General features: G+C 45.9%; 1 protein-coding gene across 3 annotated transcripts; it reads right to left on the bottom strand.

Moving 5' to 3' along the window:
• Positions 1-1,043: 1,043 nt before the first annotated feature.
• BLCAP (BLCAP apoptosis inducing factor) lies at positions 1,044-19,465 on the bottom strand. 3 transcript variants are annotated; one of them, XM_084646061.1, is made up of 2 exons: positions 19,326-19,465; positions 1,044-2,826 (listed from the first exon to the last, which is right to left on the bottom strand). In XM_084646061.1, the coding sequence occupies exon 2, from the start codon at positions 2,706-2,708 to the stop codon at positions 2,445-2,447; it is 264 nt and encodes an 87-aa protein (XP_084502187.1). In that variant the 5' UTR covers positions 2,709-2,826; positions 19,326-19,465; the 3' UTR covers positions 1,044-2,444. The 3 variants fall into 3 exon arrangements, 2 of the variants coding, with proteins under 2 accessions (XP_084502187.1, XP_084502188.1); XM_084646062.1 differs by lacking the exon at positions 19,326-19,465 and adding an exon at positions 19,019-19,285; XR_014713882.1 differs by lacking the exon at positions 19,326-19,465 and adding an exon at positions 4,447-6,379 and having other exon boundaries at positions 2,708-2,826.
• Positions 19,466-19,785: the final 320 nt, after the last annotated feature.

The following is a 19,785-nucleotide window of genomic DNA, read 5'->3' as shown; positions in this document are numbered from 1 at the left end:
GAAGAGACTGAAGTTTTGAAAGTTAGTTTCATTTCAGCTTTTGCTATGGGCCTGTCTACACTACCACTTAAGTAGATGTAACTTACCTGGCTCTGGGTTTTAAAAAGCCACCTCTTCCCCCCCCGAGCGATGTAAGTTATACAGACTTAAAGCAGTGTCTCCACCACACTGTTGATGGGAGAGCATCATAACTATGTTGGCCCGACACCATAGTTTCTGCCTCTCATGGAGGTGGAGTAACTATGCCAAGGGGAGAGTGTATCTTCACCAGATGTGCTGCAGCTGCACTGATGTAGGGCTAGTCTACACTACCGCACTATGACTCCAGACCTCTATAACTCAAAGCCCCACACTGTACCTTTGGACAAGCCTGGTGGGGGAATGAATCATATTTTAAAGAGAGAGTGCCAACACACTCACTCACCACACTTTTTGACCCCTCTTGCTGGAAGCTGTGTTGCCTCCACAGTGCTGACTGACCTTGAGTCTACATTGGCAAAATTGGCCCTTATCACTTCACCCCCAGCACAGCTCCAGGGGCGGTAACAGCTATGGACGCTATGATGCAGAAAGTACTCGGGGATGGCAGTTTCAGGCATTGCCTCCACTTGTCATCAAACTCTTCAAGTGAAGGTACCAGAGACCTCTCTTCACTACAACTTCCACCAGTGGTGCTGCATGTCATGAATTACAGGTCTCACTTTTGCTAATGTGCCCATATCCTGAATATTAGATTTCAAGCTCTAAGGGCAGGTCAAAGCAAACATACGCACACAGAGTTCAGGGCTGCAACTTGGATGAGGTCCCAAAGCCACGTGTAAAACAGTTTAAACCCTACAACCTGAATCAACATCAATCAATGGAAAGCACCAGTGTTTGGGGAGCTGTGTGTCATACGACAAACCTTGGCGTAGACTCCTGAACCACTTTTTTGGAGGTTTTGCGAACAGAATGTGGAGTGGGGCAGAAAAGGTCAGAAAACATTACTCATTCAGATGCCTTAGTCCAGGGGTAGTGAATGAATCACAACTGGCACAAGTCCATAGACCAAAGTTTATAAAGCTTTATTGAACATTAACAGCTGTGCAGTGAACAAACAATACAATGGTCTGGAAGTTTCACAGCTGGTTTTAGTTCTAACGTCCTGTGAGAGAACAGCAACCATTTCTGCTGTTCTCCAGTAGATGCTTGTGTGGAGACAGGAACATAACTTTGAAAGTTTATAGACCCAGTGTATTTCAAGAACTGGTTAAGTTTCTCACAAGCAAACATTTGCCACAGCAAGGAACACCATTCCCTCTGGGAGCTTCTGCTATGCATTGGAACAGATGAGCAGGAAAGAAAGCAGTACAGCAAGTGCCACTAGGGAAACCTCCCTTAGGCTCCCCAAAACCAGCCTGCCAGGAGAGAACAGAGATCCCAGGACTGCTCACTATCCATTTATTGCTCCCTCCCTCCATTGCACATTCCCAGTGGCTGGTTTGCTTAGGACAAAAGAAAATGCACAGACAGCCCCGGCCTGCAAACACTGTCAGTTAAATGGATACAACCATTTGCTATTTTGAACCACCCCACATCATGCTTACTAAAAAACTTTGAATCCTCCCTCCCTGTTCTCTCCTCATCATTTCAGCTAGGAACGCTGACAGTTTTAAACTAACAGTGAAATTAAAATAACCCCAAACACCACAGCAGAGCATGCTTTGTATCCAAAGAGTCAAGACCTCAAACTGGAAATCCAGCAGAGAGAGGCAGGCTTTGATGCCTGTGAGAAGCGCTTTAAAAGCAGCATCATGACAACTCAAAGTTTTTTCAGTTATGACCTGGGAGAATGCAAGTAGTTCAGAAAACACTTGGCGCTGTGCACAGTTTTCAATTTGGCATGATGAGCAGGAGGAGATGACTCCGCAGTCTCTGGCTCCAGCAGCTTTCAGCTAAGGGCATCTGTTAGCTGTTGCAAGTCCCCTTGAACAGCAGTGCAAAGACAACTAGCTTCCCCGCAAACAGCAACATGGAAACTCTTCTAACTGCTTCAGCAGAATTGGTGGGCCAAGGCTCCCACAGAGACAGCTGTGGCCTTATACAGACAATTGAGAGACGAACACAGATGACCACCACGCAACAGCTGGGCAGGTCCTTCTTCTACCACTTCTCAGAGGGGAGGGCCAGTGTACATTCCCAGAAATAAGGGAAGGGAAAACATAAAACTCTTCTGCTTCTAAAAGCAGGTAGCAGTGCCAGAATTCACACAGTAAACAACTGACATCAAATATCATATGCAAAGTGGGAGGGCTGGTCAGGAATTTGCCGCAGTAGTCCACACACGTTATAGAAAACAGGCTGCTTGTAGTCCAGTCACATGCCTAGCAAGCCCGCCCTCCCCCCAACCCCCCACTCCCCTCTTTAAAAGCAAAACCAGAGCTGGCAGCAAGCTGGAGGAACTTTTAGGTACCAACTATACTGGGATCATGAGCAGACTCAGGCAGCTGGGAGCCACTGCAGTGATACAAGAAGCAGTTCCCCCAGCAGCTGTAGCAGATTAGAAACAAGGCTGCCAGGAAGACCAAGGCACAGATTGTGCATGGCTTCCGCTCCAGAAGGAAACTCAGCAGATAGAAGCCCATGAACATTGAGTGACTGAACCATAAAGCCGGGTTGAGGGGCTTAGGAATGAGGAGGACAGGCAGTAACCACTGAAGACAGTACATAGCGGCTGGCAGGCAGGGACCTAGGGATAGCAGCAATCAGAAGCACTCCTAGAACTTTTTCCTGCAGCTCCTCAGGTGAGCAGGATTCCCAACACTGTTCTGTAACGTGAAGATAAAGCTTTAAAAAGAAAAAAGAAAAATAGTTGGGATTAGAGTAATGTGCTAGAGAGGCCAACACCAATTCTCCTTATACACCGAGTCACTTATTTGCTCCCGATCTACTGTACACTGACAATCATGGCATTGTTTTAACATGGTTTAGTATTAGGAGTTCCTCACACTGAGATCTCAGGCTGCACTACAGTCTCCCGGGGAAATATGGAAACACCACCAACTAGTACATAACATTAGATAAAACATTAAAAAAATGTACAATAGGGAGGCAAGCCTGCATCGACAAGGAGATGGATTTGGACTAACTTCCTGGTCAATGCTTCTCTTTCCCAAAGGCCAGCTGTTATCTGTGTCACTGGCTCAAATTCTAACAAAGTCGTAAAAAAACCCAGTCCCTTCGTGCAGTGTGGGAGGCTAGAGGGAAAGCAAAGGATTCCATGGGGAAAGACTAGAGCAGTTGGTTTTCCTACTAATGTGTATGCTCAGCTGAAACTGTCCAAAGAGATTTGGAAGGTGGTGTCAGCAAGTACACTTTACAAAGATCACCGCACAGGGGTTGTGTGGGAAGTAATGGAAGACAAGGAACAGAATCTAATTTTGCTTCCCAAGGGGAAATCACATCTGTCTAATAGGCACATCTGGAAAAGTGGTTCAGCATAAGGCTGACGGCATGTGAGAGGGACTGTGATGATTGAAAAGAGCTTCACATCTGAACTGAGGATGGGATCATGGGAATCTCTCCTTTGCCAGGTTGCTTCTTGCTTTCCTGTCTGCACCTAAAGTGCGAGAATTCTACCAAGTCTGCTCTGCAGTCCTGCTCGTCATTCCTTTGCTCAGCAGCTGCAAACCCAGAGTCAATTTCACACAGATTCAGGTACTGCAAAGAAAGCCCTTGGGGAGGAGGTAAAAAGCAACAGTGAAACTCAGTTTCTCTCAGCAACTTCTTAAGATCTTAGAAAAGCGAAAGCTGGGGTGGAGGTCAGAGAAAGATGCCTTTGTGGCATTTGGACACATTGCTGAAACACTCATCTTGAGCCCATCCATGTACCATCTCCTCTCCACACACATGGGTCCATTAAAAAGTCCCCCAACCCCAAACGTAGTATGCATCTTCTAATGCAGCATTCTGACAGCAGAGATCCCAATCATGCAACATGAAATTCAAGCCATGTGTAGCTAAACTCTGAATGATGACAGCATGCACACTATACTACAATGAGAAAGACTGTAAATCCTTCAGGCAGAGACAGTCTAAGCCAGACACACACATTCAGATCAGACAAAATACACTGATGGATCAGATATGGGACAATCTCAAAATGACAGTGTTTATACATAAATATAGGATTGCCTTCCTTGGATTATCATAATAAAACCATGTGAAAGCAGCATGTTTTGAGAAGGCATCTGAATGGAGAGGGTGGCCAACCAGAATACTAAGTTGCACTCCTCCCTTCAACAGATCAGCAGCAGCCCCAGTGAGCAATCTAAGCAGCTCAAGCTAGAATACATAGCTCTAGATAGAATTTGTCATCCAAGGATCTCAAAGTACTTTAGAAAGGAGGATATATTTTCAGTTTACTGATAGGGGAAATGGATAGAGAAAGAGGATTTTGAGACTTACCCAAGATCACATAGCAAGTCAAATGGTAGGATTAGAGTACTAGTCCTGGTTCTGACTCCTTGTCAGTATCTTGCTGAAACAATACACACAAGGTGCAGTGCTGGTAAAGGGAAAAAGGAAGGCACAGGCAGCAGATCTCTCCACAGGGCTAATGAGAGTATTTATACAGCACCTTTCATCCCACAGTGCTTCATAACTACATTTATACAGCACAGCTGAAGGGGATGGCAAGCAGCCAAGGCACAAAAGGGCAAAGGAAACATGTGACCAAGGACAACAGGACAAGCCCCTCCTCTTAGAGAAGTGCAAGGGGTTCTAATGATCATGCAGAGTAAACACGTTCTTGGTTTATAACGGCTTGTCCTAAAGATCCTTCTTCCTTCAAACACTAAGCTGCATGGTTCTCTCTTTGTGTCAGAGGGAAGAAGGGCTGAGCTGAGCCAGGCAGGAATAGAAACTGTAGTTGTAGGGGGACTAGTGGGACAAAGAAGCTGAGAAGATAAACAAGATAAACACATTCCCTTGGCTAAAACTAGAAGAGAAGGATGGGATTTCCTGGCTAGGGGAGCGGGGATGAGGAGGGAAGATGGGGCTGCATGAAAAAGCCAAAACACGCCCACAAAGAACATGGTTTCCTGCCAAAACAGAGTGAGGTCATAATGAAGATTAAGACGTTCCCAGCCATGTTTGGGTACCTGCTCCTCCAGCAACAGCTGGGAACAGATTCCAGACTCATACGCAACATTCTCCCCAGGCCACCAGCGGGAGGGTGCATTTTAATAGTGATGAAAGAGGAGGCAGCCCATTCATCTCCATCCCAGCAGACAGCACATCATCAGCGTTTTAGATTATTCCTGGAGAAAGCATGGGGTGCTGATCCTGGGAGGGTGTGGTGGAGAGGAGAGAGAGTACTGTCCAGCAGAGAGCAGGGAGGTGGGGGTTATTTTATCAGTAAAACTAATAAGCTTATTTTCAGGCCTCGCAATTACTAAGTTGTTTGTTTTACATGTCAGTATTTTCTAGTGGTTAGAGCCAAGAAATAGAAATCTGACTCCCAAGTTTTTATTCCTGCTTCCAGCTGTGTCCATGGGCCATAGTTAGTTAATAAGATAATACTTACCTATATGACAGAGGTGCAGAAGGGCTGTTAACCTTTGTCAAGCCTGTTGAGATCCTCAGATGAACGTCATTATAGAAGCTAAGTATTAGTTAGCTCCTCCCCAGGGTAAGTGTTCACAGAAGTGAGCTGGTAGCACAGCTCACAGGGAGTGGAGCAGCTAAGTCACTGCTCTTCTCCCTGCTCAGACACTCACTTTTCATTCCTATCCATGCAAACATATGGTACGATAGCAGGCAGTAAAACCATTGTGGCAAGTCAGTGCTCTGCAGCTCTCCCTGAATCCTTCTAAACTGCTCCATATCATATGCACAACATGAATCTTATTGCTACTTATATAGCAATTTTTGTCCTCATGTACCCCCCAAAGCACGTTACAAGCTTAACCGTTATATAAAGTATACGCAAACATCACTATTTCCGCCAATGGACTGCAGTGTATTGAAGCACATGGTACAGCCGTTGTGCCCTTTAAGGCTGAGAGCTGTAGTTGTAGGTCACGTGTTTGCTCCTAGTTATGTGCCTAAAGGCAATCTCATAAGGCTTCTCTCTCTCAGGCAGAGAAGCAGCCAGAGGAAGGGGGCGGTCTCTGTACCTGTCAAGTGGAAAGCATGACAAGACACCTACAGGGAGCAGGAGCTGGCTGGAGAGAAACCTCAGCTGGGTAGGGCTGTGAAGTCCTAGAGATAAATGCTAACATACGACCCTGAGGGGTAGTGAGACTATATTGGGTTGCTTTATTGAGACACCAAGATTCAAAACATAAAAGAGCTCTGACCAAAGGAATTAGAACTATGCATTAGTCTTGGGCATGGATTCCACCTTCCCTGGCTGGTGGATCAGCTGTTAATAGTAACAAGTAGTCTTTTCCACCTTGTTCCCCACCCACCCAAGTCCGATGCAGCTATGAGAGTGTCCCATGGGGACTTCGGTCATCTTAGCCATATCACCTTTCTTTTACTAAAAGGTGAAATACTTATTTTCTTGTGATCTTTGACACACAATTTCTTATCTAGTTACAAGAGTATTTTAGAAGTGTCCAACTCTGCCTAGACTCTTAAGCAATAGTCTGAGGCAGGGACACAGCAAGCACACCAAATCCCCACCCGATTTTCTCTTTTTCCTCAAGGAAACTACAGTTATCTGCTCTTGACCAAGAGGAGTAGATTGCCAGGTACTGACAGCAAGTTATTAACTGCCATACACCAACATTTCATTGTCTGTGCTTCCCCTTCTCACAATGGCATTCTGCTTCTTCCAGACCTGCTGATCTCATTCACCTCTGACTCATCTTTCATTGACTCCTTGGCTAAGATGGTGCACTGTCATCTTTACAGATTGCAATCCTTACAGTCACTCTCATCTGGCTTGTCAGCCAGTCTTGTTAGTCATTCCAGGAACAGTGACTCCTCTGAAACCTTCACAGCTGTTAGGATAACTAAGTTTAACTTTACAACCGAGTCAGAGGCGCACAAAAAACTGCCTTGACATTCTCACTGCACTCAACAATTCACTGTTCCTTTCTATGATCTCCAGGCAACGCGTTCGAGTCTCCTACCCTAGAGTTCCTGCAATACCCTCAGGGTCTGAGCCACCCAACACATCAGAGCTAAGCAAATACAAATGGTTTTCCACAGTCGCTCATGCTCATTAGTGAATCCACGCCAATCATGCTCACATTCTTTCTACTTGCTCCCATGAACAACATTTAAGCACCAAGAGGATAATGGGGTTATGGGAATAGCCAGCATGGATTTGTCAAGAACAAATTATTCCCAAATTAATCTAACTGCCTTCTTTGACAAGGTTACTGGCCTGGTGGATTGGGAGAAGCAGTAGATGTGATATATCTTGATTTTTGTAAGGGTTTTGACAGTCATACATGACAGTCTCACAAGCAAACAGGGGAAATGTGGTCTAGATGAAATAACTATAAGGGGAATCACAACTAGCTGAAAAACCGTACTCAAAGAGTAGTTATCAATGGTTCTCTGTCAAATTTGGGGGATGTATCTAGTGGCGACCCACGGGGTATGTCCCAGGTCCAGTATCACTCTATTTCATTAATGACATGGATGATTGAGCAGAGAGTACACTTATCAAATTTGATGATACCAAGATGGGAGGAGTTGCAAGTATTTTGAAGAATGATGTTGGCAAATTGGAGAATTGGTCTGAAATCAACTAAATTAAATTCAATAATGACAAGTGTACAGTCCTACACTTAGGAAGAAAAAAGATCGAATGCACAACTACAAAATGGGAACAACAGGCTAAGTGTACTGCTGAAAAAGATCTGGGGGTTATAGTAGACCACAAATATGAACGTGATGAAGCTGAGAAAAAAAGCTAAAATTCTGGGGTCCACTAACAGGAGTGTCATGTGGAAAACACAGGAGGTAATTGTTCCTCTCTTCTCAGCATGGTTGAGCCTCAGCTGAGTACTGTGTCCAATTATGGGCGCCACACTTTAGGAAAGAGGACAAATTGGTGAGTCCAGAGGAGAGCAACAAAAATTATGAAAGGTCCAGAAAAATCTGACCTATAAGAAAAGGTTGAAAAAACTGGGCATGTTTAGTCTTGAGAAAAGAAAGCTAAGAGAGCACCTGATAATCTTCAAATACATTAAGGGTTGTTATAAAAGGGTGTTCTCCATATCCACTTGAGGTAGGACAAGTAGTAATGGGCTTAATTTGCAACAAACAAGATTGAGGCCTGGTCTACACTACAAAGTTAGGTCAACATAAGCCACCTTGCATCAACCTAGCTGCACATGTGTCTACACTTAAAATTTGTCTCCTACCCATGTAAGCATCTTGTTATAGTAACATAGTAACACCAACTCCATAAGGGGCGCTGAGCCATGGTCAGTGTACTGAGGTCCACACAGTGTGAGTATAAACACTGCTTTACTTAGCTTGACCCTAACAGTCCTTCAGCAGCTGTCCCACAATGACTGACACTGACTGCTCTGGTCACAATTGTGAACTCCACTGCCCACAAGTCATGGAGACCAGAAGGTCCCCCCTTCCCCTTTAAAGCCCTGTGAATTTCTGAAGTGCCTTTTCTTGATTGTTCCAGTTGGCAGGCACACCCAGCAGCTCTCCATTGTTGCATAAAACTCCTCAGCTGATCAGGCTGGCTATGTGCTCCAGGCGCACTTCCGCTTGGAGTAAACAGGAGATATTGGATCTCCTGGGCCTGTGGAGAGAAGCAGCTTTGCAAGCACGGCTATGGACCAACCGTAGAAACATGGACATCTACGAGCAGATTGCTCAGGAGATGGGGTACAACAGGGACCAGCAACAGTGCCACGTGAAAGGGAAGGAACTACAATCAGGCATATCAGAAGGCTAGGGAGGTCAACAGTCAATCCGGTGCTGAGCCGCAGACCTGTCATTTTTACAAAGAGCTACAAGCCATATTTGGCAGAGATCCCACCATCACCCGGCACACCACCACAGATACTTTCAGGGAGCCCAAGCCATGAGGCCCTGGCATGAGCAGCAAAGATGATGGGGGACATGCAACATGGGGGTCCTGCTATGCCACAAGTTAGGACCTGTTTGAGACTCCACCGCACTCCAGTCAGTCGAGAACGGGCGAGCCTGATACAGGGAAAGGAACACTGTGTAAGTGTGTACATTACAGTGATGACACCCCCAACTTAACAGGACACAGCCATTGACTTTTCATTAATTTACTAGTACTAGAAGAGGTAGTGGTACAACAAAGAGGTAGCGCTGTTATTTGTTTTTCATTCCCCTGTAAAGTTAGATAAGGGGGGGGCGCTATGCAGAGCATTTTGTCTATGTACAGAGATGTCCCTTGAATCCTCCTGAGAGATCTTGATGAAACTTCCATGGAGGTTGTCAAGGTTCCTTCCCCACTCTGAACTCTGGGGTACAGATGTGGGGACCTGCATGAAAGACCCCATAAGATTATTCTTACCAGCTTAGGTTAAAAACTTCCTCAAGGTACAAACTTTGCCTTGTCCTTGAACAGTACGCTGCCACCATCAAGAGTTTTAAACAAAGAACAGAGAAAGAGTCCACTTGGAGACGTCTTCCCCCAAAATATGCCCCCAAGCCCTACACCACCTTTCCTGGGGAAGGCTTGATAAGAATCCTCACCAATTGGTACAGGTGAACACAGACCCAAACCCTTGGATCTTAAGAACAATGAAAAATCAATCAGGTTCTTAAAAGAAGAATTTTAATTAAAGAAAAGGTAAAAGAATCACCTCTGTAAAATCAGGACAGTAAATACCTTACAGGGTAATCAGATTCAAAACACAGAGAATCCCTTTAGGCAAAACCTTAAGTTACAAAAAGTCACAAAAACAGGAATATACATTCCCTCCAGCACAGCTTATTTTACCAGCCATTAAACAAAAGGAAATCTAACGCATTTTCTAGCTAGATTACTTACTAATTTAACAGGAGTTGGAAGGCTTGCATTTCTGATCTGTTCCCAACAAAAGCATCACACAGACAGAACCCTTTGTTTCCCATCCCCGCCCACCCCCACTCCAGATTTGAAAGTATCTTGTCCCCTCATTGGTCATTTTGGGTCAGGTGCCAGTGAGGGTACCTTAACTTCTTAACCCTTTACAGGTGAAAGGGTCTTGCCTCTGGCCAGGAGGGATTTTATAGCACTGTATACAGAAAGGTGGTTACCCTTCCCTTTATATTTATGACAGAGGTACTCTGCAATCCTCTCCCAAACATTTCTAGGATGGCAGCCTTATTTCTTCCTCTACCATAGGACACTTCTCCCACACTAGTCAGTGCTAACCTCAGCAGGCACCATTGCAGCACACAGACTAGCAGCATACAGGCCTGGGCAACTTTGGGACACCACCAGCACTTGTGCTTTCTGTGCCTTTGTTACTTTCAGGAGTGAAATATCAGCTAAAATCATCACTGCCTGCAGAATGTGGTGCTAGTATTCAGTACCAATACCCTATACTCTTAGTTTCATACAACCAAGCATTTGCCTCCTTGTTTTCCTCACCACTGGAGAGCCATACTCACCATGGCTGGTCCTGAGAGCAGTGGCTTGCCCAAGCACTCCAAAGCAGAAGTGTCAATAAACCTGTCTTGTTTAAAACATCGCGGGAACAAGGAAAGAGTTCTGAATCTTAGCTTTCATTTTCCATTGGAACTATAGCTCTGTGTTTTATCTGCAGCTTTTGCCATTGCAGCCTTAAGGGTTTCCCCCTACACACCCATTGAACATCTAAGCCAAATATGGAGGAAAAAGAAGATATGTTCAGGGAGAGTCTCCAAGCTGTGTCACACCATGAGCAAAGAGTTTGGAAGGTGAACGTTGCAGATACCCCAGAGAAGGAAAAAGAGTGGACAAGAGAAAGGCCCAGGGGTCCCAGTACGAAAAGGAGAGGGATATGTACCAGGACATAATGGGGCTTCACTGGCAGCAAACAGATGCTGCAGACTCTTGTGGACCTACAGGTTCAACAATCCTGGGCTCACCTGCTTTGCAGGCCATGGAGAACCTAATTGCAATGTGCACGCACACACCCCTACATACCAGGTGTTTTCAGGGGCCTCTTCCCTACCCAACATTCCACCTGGGTGACATTAAAGGACAACCAACGCTTCACATACACTGATCTGTGAATGCCACAGTTGCTGTATGTGGATATAAAATGGCCATGAATGTTCTTTCACATTGTTAATAAATTAATGGAACAGAACATAAGTTTTTAATGTATTTGCTTTTAAATTCCACAGACTTTTCTTTGCACTGGTTCTATTACTGAATAAAATTCTATTATTTGGAAAATAATTCATTTTTATTAGTTCACAAATATATGCTGCAGAGTGCCAAGCAGTTTTGAAATCACCCACTTGTTACTGTACAGTGTAACAACTCATAGGATCAGTGGCAAACAGTGTAATATCAAATGTATAGCATTTGATATCATAGGTGCACTGACAGTGGTATATTCACAGATGTACACCAAGTGCCACACAATTCTTAACAGGCCCCAAAACAGCAGGGCCAGGTAGAGCACAGTACACCACAACTCATTACTGTGGCTTGCTGCTTAAATGCTCTTTCAAAGCCTCCCTGAGCCGTATAAGTTCCTTGTATCTGGCTGCTCAAACACTGCAGACAGCTACTCCATCTCGACCCTTTGCCCCAGCAGCAACTTTTCCCCCTTTGCTTCACACACATTATCCAGGACACCAGGCAGCTCTAACTGGGACCTACCAAATTCACTGTCCATTTTGATCAATTTCATAGTCATAGGATTTTAAAAACTGTAAATTTCATGATTTCACCTATTTAAATCTGAAATTTCAAGGAGGTGTAATTGTAGGGGTCCTGACCCAAAAAGGAGTTGGGGGGGGGTCCCAAGGTTATTGTAGGGAGGGATCTGCAATACTGCTACCCTTACTTCTGTGCTGCTACTGGGAGTGCTGCTGCCTTCAGAGGTGGGCAGCTGGAGAGCGCCAGTTGCAGGCCAGGAGCTCAGCTCTGAAGGCAGAACTGCTGCCAGCAGCACCACAGAAGTAAGGATGGCATGATATGGCATTGCCACCCTTACTTCTGCGCTGCTGCTGGCAGGGCACTGCCTTCAGAGCTGGGCGCCTGGCCAACGGCCACCGCTCTCCGGTTGCCCAGCTCTGAAGGCAGCACAGAAGTAAGGGTGGCAATACCGTGACCCCACTAAAATAACCTTGTGACACCCCCCTGCAATTCCCTTTTAGGTCAGAACCCCCAATTTGAGAAATGCTGGTCTCCACCGTGAAATCTGTGTAGTATAGGGTAAAAGCACACAAAAGACCAGATTTCAGGAGGGGAAACTAGATTTCACGGTCTGTAACACGTTTTTCATGGCCAAGAATTTGATAGGGCCCTGGCTATAACCACTGGGATATTTTTCTCACTGAAATCCAATCTTGAGAGTAAATACCAACATCCCTTCAATCTACCAAAGCGCATTCAACTGTCATTCTGCACCTGCTGAACCAGTAGTTACATCTTTCCTTGGTGTTCTCAAGGTGGCTGGTGTATGGCTTCATGAGCCAGGGAACAAGGGATAAGCTGAGTCTACTAGGATCACTACTGGCATTTCATCATCACCTATGGTAATCTGCTAGTTGGGAAAGAAAGTCCTTCCTTGTAGCTTTCTGAACAGTCCTGTGCTCTTAAAGATGTGAATGTCATGCACCTTCTCTAACCAGCCAACACTGATGTCGGTGAAGCATTCCTTGTGATCCACCAATGCTTGCATAACCGTAGGAAGGGAGCACTGTTATGTACTCTGTGGCAAAGTGGTCTGGTGCCAAAATAGGGATGTGTGCACCGTCTGTCACCACAATGCTGCAAATCCATCCACTGTGTTCTGCACATTGCCACAAGTCACAGTCCCATGTAGCAAGTGACTATTAATGGCCCTGAACACTTTCAGGACAATGGCCCCGACAGTGGATTTTTCAACTCCAAAATGATTTCTCATTGCTACCAGAAGCAATCTGGCAGTGCAAATTTCCACAGTGCGATCACCACTTGCTTCTTCTCTGTCAGTGCAGCTCTCATTTCAGTGCCCTACGCTGCAGAGCTGGGATGAGCTTGGTATACAGATCCAGGAATGCGGCCTTGCACATCTGAAAGTTCTGCAGCCACTGCTCGTCACCCCAAGCCTGCATTACGATGCGATCCCACCAGTCAGTGCTTGTTTCTCAGACCTAGAAATAGCACTCCACCATCTTCAGCTGCTCTGTAAATGGCACCAGTAACTTTGAACTGGTTCTCACTACATCCCACAGCAGCCTATCCTCCAAGAAACTCTCATGTTCCCCGCTGATTCGATTATTCTTACAGCTCTGCAAATACCAGAGAATCATGTGCAACACTTAACAATAGTGCAGAGTTGTGCAAGCTCCATGCTTCTGTCAGATATGGAGTACAGTGAGGAGGGCAGCGCATGTTATACAAACACCTATCAGAGATGGTCTAGGTTTACTTGGTCCTGCCTCAGCGCAGGGACATGGACTTGACTTCTTGAGGTGCTTTCCAACTCTACGTTTCTATGATTCTGTTACTCAAACCACCAAGGTCTAACTTAACAGGAACAATTTTAAGATTCACATGCATAAGTACTTGCACATTCAGGGAGTCAGGAACAAGAACAATATTATGAATTATCTAACCAGCCACAAGTAACCAGCACTGCTCGAATTTTAAGTATTTGCAATGAAGTATTCAAAAAGCTACTAGAATAAATACATTTGAGGAGCCTGTGATCTATTCCTGGATAGTCTAAAGCAGAAAAGGCTTAATTCATCATAACTTTAGTTGTAAGGTATTCATTAACCTATAGTCCCTATATATTTGTCCATGGATACCCATTTTATATCCCCTCTCTTCTGCAGAGAGAGTGTGCCACTCCCAATTACATTAGGGCTCTACTTACCCCAACTAGTGAAAGTCAGCTCTGATTATCCCCACTGAACACCCAAGGAAGTGCTCAGTGGTAATCTTATTCAGCCCTCATTAGGGTTGCTGTTAAGCAGGTGTTGGTCCAGAGAGAAGGCAATACTTAAGTGATTCATTCCCTCCCAGCATGGTAGTCAAGCTGACACCCAGTCTGACAGCTGAAAGGCTTTACAGCAAGAGATCACTCATGTACCAGCAAGAAGCTGGTCAACTATTCAGCTTTTTAGAAACCCAAACCTCTCCCTGGAATTTAGAGGCACGAGGTGTCTCGAGTAAATGAGATCTCCCAAGTTAATTCTGCAAAGTTTACATATATTCATGCCAGAACTGCACAATCAAGCACTTACATACAGATTTACATGTTCAAAACATATTATGAACATCAATCCATTCTCATACAGCGCACATTCTCCCCATTTTACAGATGGGGAAAATGAGACTAAGTTACTTGCCCAAAGTCCTGATCGTGTCACTAACTCCCTGCCCTGTGTTCACTATATCAAGTCACTTCAGGGGCTCACTATAAGATCCCTTCCTATACAGCTTACCTACAATACAGTTTCTTTTTACTACAGTTTGGCTGGAATAAAAGCCTTGTCAGGACCATGTTCTAAATTAGATCTCTGCGTAGCACTGGTTTTTCTTTTAACAGAAGGTTTTGTCTCAGGCCATAGAGGCTAGCGCGTGTTTAAGAACAGTCCTTAAATCGGTCCTCATACACAGTTTAGCACCCAAAACACATAGGGCCTACAATTCCTAGTAATGCACACACTGACACCCAAACCACTGCAAGAAAAAATTAAAAGTGAACCCGGGAAGTACAAGTGACAAGTTTCAGGGAGCAGGTTCAGTTTTAGCCCAGTCAGTAGCAGAATGGCTTATCTGGCATTCCACAAGGAGCCCTCCCCCTCTTTTTTTGGCATTGTTGGGGGAAGTGTATTTTTTTTTGTTTTGTTTTTTTAATTCTTCAATCCCTGGAAGATGAGTGATTTCTGGGGGCAGTACTTGTGTTCTTTGGCTGATCCTGACCATAGGTGTCCCTGTCTCCATTCTCCCAGAGGGAATATCTACCACCAAGACTCAAAGTGTTTAGTTTCCAGACAAGGATCGACCCCCATCACACACTCCATTTCTCTGAGCTCTCGAACTCCTAACATTTTAATTGTGCATCTGCACAGACATGCGGCCAGACTCTGTACTAAGCAGGAGAAAGAGTAAAGCATATACTCAATGCAGGTTTCAGATCACAGAATACAGAGAGCTGCCCAGCGTTACCTTCCCCAACACCAAAAATATAGGCTATTTCAATGGCACACACATTATCCAAGGTGCTTAGTTAGGAGAGAAGCAACGCTAGGAGGAAGTTATGCTTCTCCATGTTGAGTGGGTGAGGAAGAACAAAAAAGAAAACATGCATGAATAGAGTTTTGGTACTATCTATACACAGAAGAAACTGTAGTTTTCATAACCAGCATAACCCTCCAAAAAGAGAACATGCCACTAGCGCCTCAAACCATTGGATTACAGGTACTTCTGTTTTGTCAGGTGCAATAAAACTCCACCCCCACATTTCTTTACCTTTTATGAATAATTCTACTGAAAGAATTAGACATGGTCCACACTACAGAGTTAGGTCGACATAAGGCAGCTTACGTCGACCTAACTATATCAGTGCCTACATTACAGCCTTACTCCAGCTGATGTAAGTACCCTACTACACTGAGAGGCATAGGGCTTATGTCAGTGTAGTTAGGGCAATATTGCATTCCTTATATATGGGCTGTCGGCTGTCATTCAACACCTGGCCTCCCCAATCAGGCTGCTGTCAACTCCTCGCCAGGAGCCCTGCTGCCCCCCAGGGTCCCAGCTCCCCACCGGGAGCATGGAAACCAAATGGACTCCCGGTGAGGATCTACCTGCTGGAGGCGAGAGGCCCTGGGTGGCTGCCCAATGCCCCCAGCTCCCGGCTAGGAGGGTGGAGGCGAGAAGCCCTGGAGAACAGCTGGGCTCCCAGTGTGGAGCTGTCCCTGCCCCCACACACACACATATGCTGCCCCTCTTCAGTCGGTGGAAGTGATCTGGTGAGGACAAGCACTGCGGACAGGAGGGTACCATGGACATCTGCCACTGCAGTAACTACTGCAGTGGCTGTTAAGTCAATCTAACATAGGTCGACTTAAGCCTCTGTACCAGATGACTGGAGGATAGTTAATATAACACCAATTTTTTAAAAAGGCTCCAGAGGCGATCCTGGCAATTACAGGCCCATAAGCCTAACTTCAGGACCAGGGAAACTGGTTGAAACTAGTAAAGAATAGAATTATCAGACACACAGATGAACATAATATGGTGGGGAAAAATCAACATGGCTTTTATAAAAGGAAATCATGTCACAGATTCATAGAGATTTAGGTCAGAAGGGACCATTGTGATCATCTAGTCTGACCTCCTGCACAACACAGGCCACAGAATTTCACCCACCACTCCTGCGAAAAACCTCTCACCTATATCTGAGCTATTGAAGTCCTCAAATCGTGGTTTAAAGACTTCAAGGAGCAGAGAATCCTCCAGCAAGTTACCCGTGCCCCACGCTACAGAGGAAGGCGAAAAACCTCCAGGGCCTCTTCCAATCTGCCCTGGAGGAAAATTCCTTCACGACCCCAAATATGGTGATCAGCTAAACCCTGAGCATATGGGCAAGATTCACCAGCCAGATACTACAGAAAATTCTTTCCTGGGTAACTCAGATCCCACCCCATCTAATATCCCATCACAGGCCATTGGTCCTATTTACCATGAATATTTAATTACCAAAACCAGCAACCTATCAAAATTCTTTGAGGAAGTCAACAAATATGCACACAAGGGTGATCCAGTGAATACGATGAAGTGAGCTGTAGCTCACGAAAGCTTATGCTCAAATAAATTTGTTAGTCTCTAAGGTGCCACAAGTACTCTTTTTCTTCTTCCAGTGGATACAGTGTACTTTGGCTTTCAGAAAGCTGTTGACAAGGTCCCAAAGGCTCTTAAGCAAACTAAGCTGTCATGGAATGAGAGGGAAGGTTCTTTCATGGATCACTAACTGGTTAAAAAAAAGAGATAGGACTAAATTATCAGTTTTTACAAGTTGAGAAGGGTAAATAGCAGGGTCCCCCAAGGATCTGTGATGTTCCAACACATTCATAAGTGATCTGGAACAGGGGACGAACAGTGAGGCGGCAAGATATGCAAACGATACAAAATTACTCAAGACAGTTAAGTCCAAAGCTGACTGCAAAGAGTTACAAAGGGATCTCACAAAACTGGGTGACAAAATGGCAGATGAAATTCAATGCTGATAAATGCACACTGGATAAAATAATTCCAACTATACATACAAAATAATGGAATCTAAATTAGCTGTTACCACTCAAGAAAGATCTTAGAGTCATCATGCATAGTTCTCTGAAAATGCCCACACAATGCAGTGGCAGTCAAACAAGCTAACAGAATGTTAGGAACCATTAGGAAAGGGATAGATAAGGAGACAGAAAATATAATTATGTCACTATGTAAACCCAAAGTATGCCCAATCTTGAATACTGCCTGCAGTTCCAGTCACCCCATTTCAAAAAAAAGATATATCAGAAGTGGGAAAGGTGCAGAGAAAGGCAAAAAAATTATTAGGAGTATGAAACAGCTTTCATAAGAGGAGAGATTAAAAAAAGAATTAGAGAAGTTCATGGAGGATAGGTCCATCAATGGCTATTAGCCAAGATGGTCAGGGACACAATCCCATGGGGTCCCTAAACCCTCAAGTGCCAGAAGCTGGGACTGGATGACAAGCGATGTATCACTTGAAATTGCCCTGTTCTGTTCATTCCCTCTGAAGCATCTGGCACTAGCCACCATCAGAAGACAGAATACTGGGCTAGATGGATCACTGGTCTGACCCAGTATGGCCATTCTTATGTTCTTAGCATGAAGTGCCAATCTTATCTACCTGACTCTGAAAGGAGAGAGAGAAGACTGAGATACGTAGAAGAGAATGACAGCATGGAAAAAATAGCAAATGCATTTTAATTTTTCCATTGTAAGTTACAGATAATCATTGCAGTACTAAAAAAAATTATGTTGAGAGCACACTGAACTACCACACAAATAATTAACCCACCATTGGACTTCAGGTGACAGTACTGTCTCCCTATCACAATCTTAAGGAGAAAGATCAAATCAAATCAGTCATCAAAACAGCTGCACATTTAATCATTTTTCATGGCATCCATCTATGCTTGCACCTCAGCAGCAGGATTAACATATCATCCACTGAAATGAATTATATGTCTGTTATCATTAAAACATAATTTTCTACATATTTGTTCAGTGCAGAGGGCCATACCAACACTGCCTTACCACCCTAAAGAGCAGCCAAGTTACAAGCATGGTCCAGCAATAGCAAAGAAATTGGATGTAATACATAAACAGGAAACAGAGCTACTGCTGTGTGACTGTCAAATTTAGCCCAGACTAGTTTTTATGAGAGGTGTGCACAGTTATTTGTAGTTTTTTGTTTTAAAAAAAAAACCCATAGAAAGCCAAGGAGTGGAATAAGGGAGATCTACAGACCCTAAGGACGTGAAGGGGATAAGAAAAGAACTAGATGAAGGGATGATCCAAAGATGGGAAAGTATTTCTATCTAGAGAAATCAGTCAAATGGATCAGCAGAGAAATGGCAACAGAGGCCTCATTCCAAGCCCCTCACGCTGCGCTTCTCTGTGTAAGGATAATCTGCCGGAGCACATTGCTGTGTTCTCCACAGAGACCAACCCCTCGCCAAGCTGTGGGCCACACTTGCACTTCACTCGTCCGTTCTGGGGAAAGCCTCTAACGTGGCCCCACAGTGGATCGTTGCAGAAAACAGGAATCTGCCCCGCCCCCCGTTACAGATCACGGGAGAGCCCACGGCAAGGGAGGCACCGCGGAGTCCGGGCTCCAGAACTCACCACAGCCCTCGAGCAAAGGGAGACCCTCTCGCCGGCTCTGCGAGGCCGAGCCACGGTGCCAGCACGGCGGGGCGGGTGACGGGAGCCGCGCCTCGGGACCCCGGCCCGGAGCCCCGGCGAGGCCAGGCACAGGGGCGGACAGGGCCCCCCTCCGCCCGCCTGCAGCGGGGACCCTGCCTCCTCCGGGCCGCGGGGGGGGGGCGGGGCGCTGCCTCCTCTCGGCCCGGGGGCCGCACTCGGGCTAGGAGAGGCCCCCTGGGGCCCTAGACCTCAGAAGCCCCCGGGCAGGCGCTCGCGACCCCGTTACCTGCGTACTCCGCCATGGCGCTCTCTGCGGCCCGGACCGAACCGTCCTGCTGCTCTGCTCTGCGCCTGCGCCCGTCACTCGCATAGGCCCCAGCTTGCTGCTCTCTGCCCGCGAGTCGGGGGTCTCCTCTGGGGCTGCCGTTCCTACTGCCTGTCTCTATCCCGCGCCGTCTCACCCCGGTGGCCTTGGCTCCCCCCCGCAGTGGTTAACACACTCCTTTACTCCTCCTCAGCGCTCCCTGGGGAAACCTGGCCCCATGTCGATGGTCTGGGCGTATTTTGATCAGGCACCGCCACGGACAGCCCCAGCTGAGGGCCGCCTGGAGATTCCAGGCTCGTGCGTATTGCAGCGTGCGAGGGCCCGGGGGGCGCTGCAGAGATCGCTGGAGCCTGCTCTGGGGCGGGGAGCTGCGGCAGGCTGGCCTCTCTCGAGGGTGTGGGGCGAGACTGCTGGGGGCATT

The sequence above is a fragment of the Lepidochelys olivacea genome, assembly GCF_965140295.1.
Source record: "Lepidochelys olivacea isolate rLepOli2 genome assembly, chromosome: 13".
NCBI lineage: Eukaryota > Metazoa > Chordata > Testudines > Cheloniidae > Lepidochelys > Lepidochelys olivacea.
This window is presented reverse-complemented; position numbering and strand designations above follow the sequence as displayed.

What these genes read in the sequence shown, in the direction of transcription:
- BLCAP (XM_084646061.1), bottom strand. Translation starts at nt 2,708, where the DNA reads ATGTACTGTCTTCAGTGGTTACTGCCTGTCCTCCTCATTCCTAAGCCC.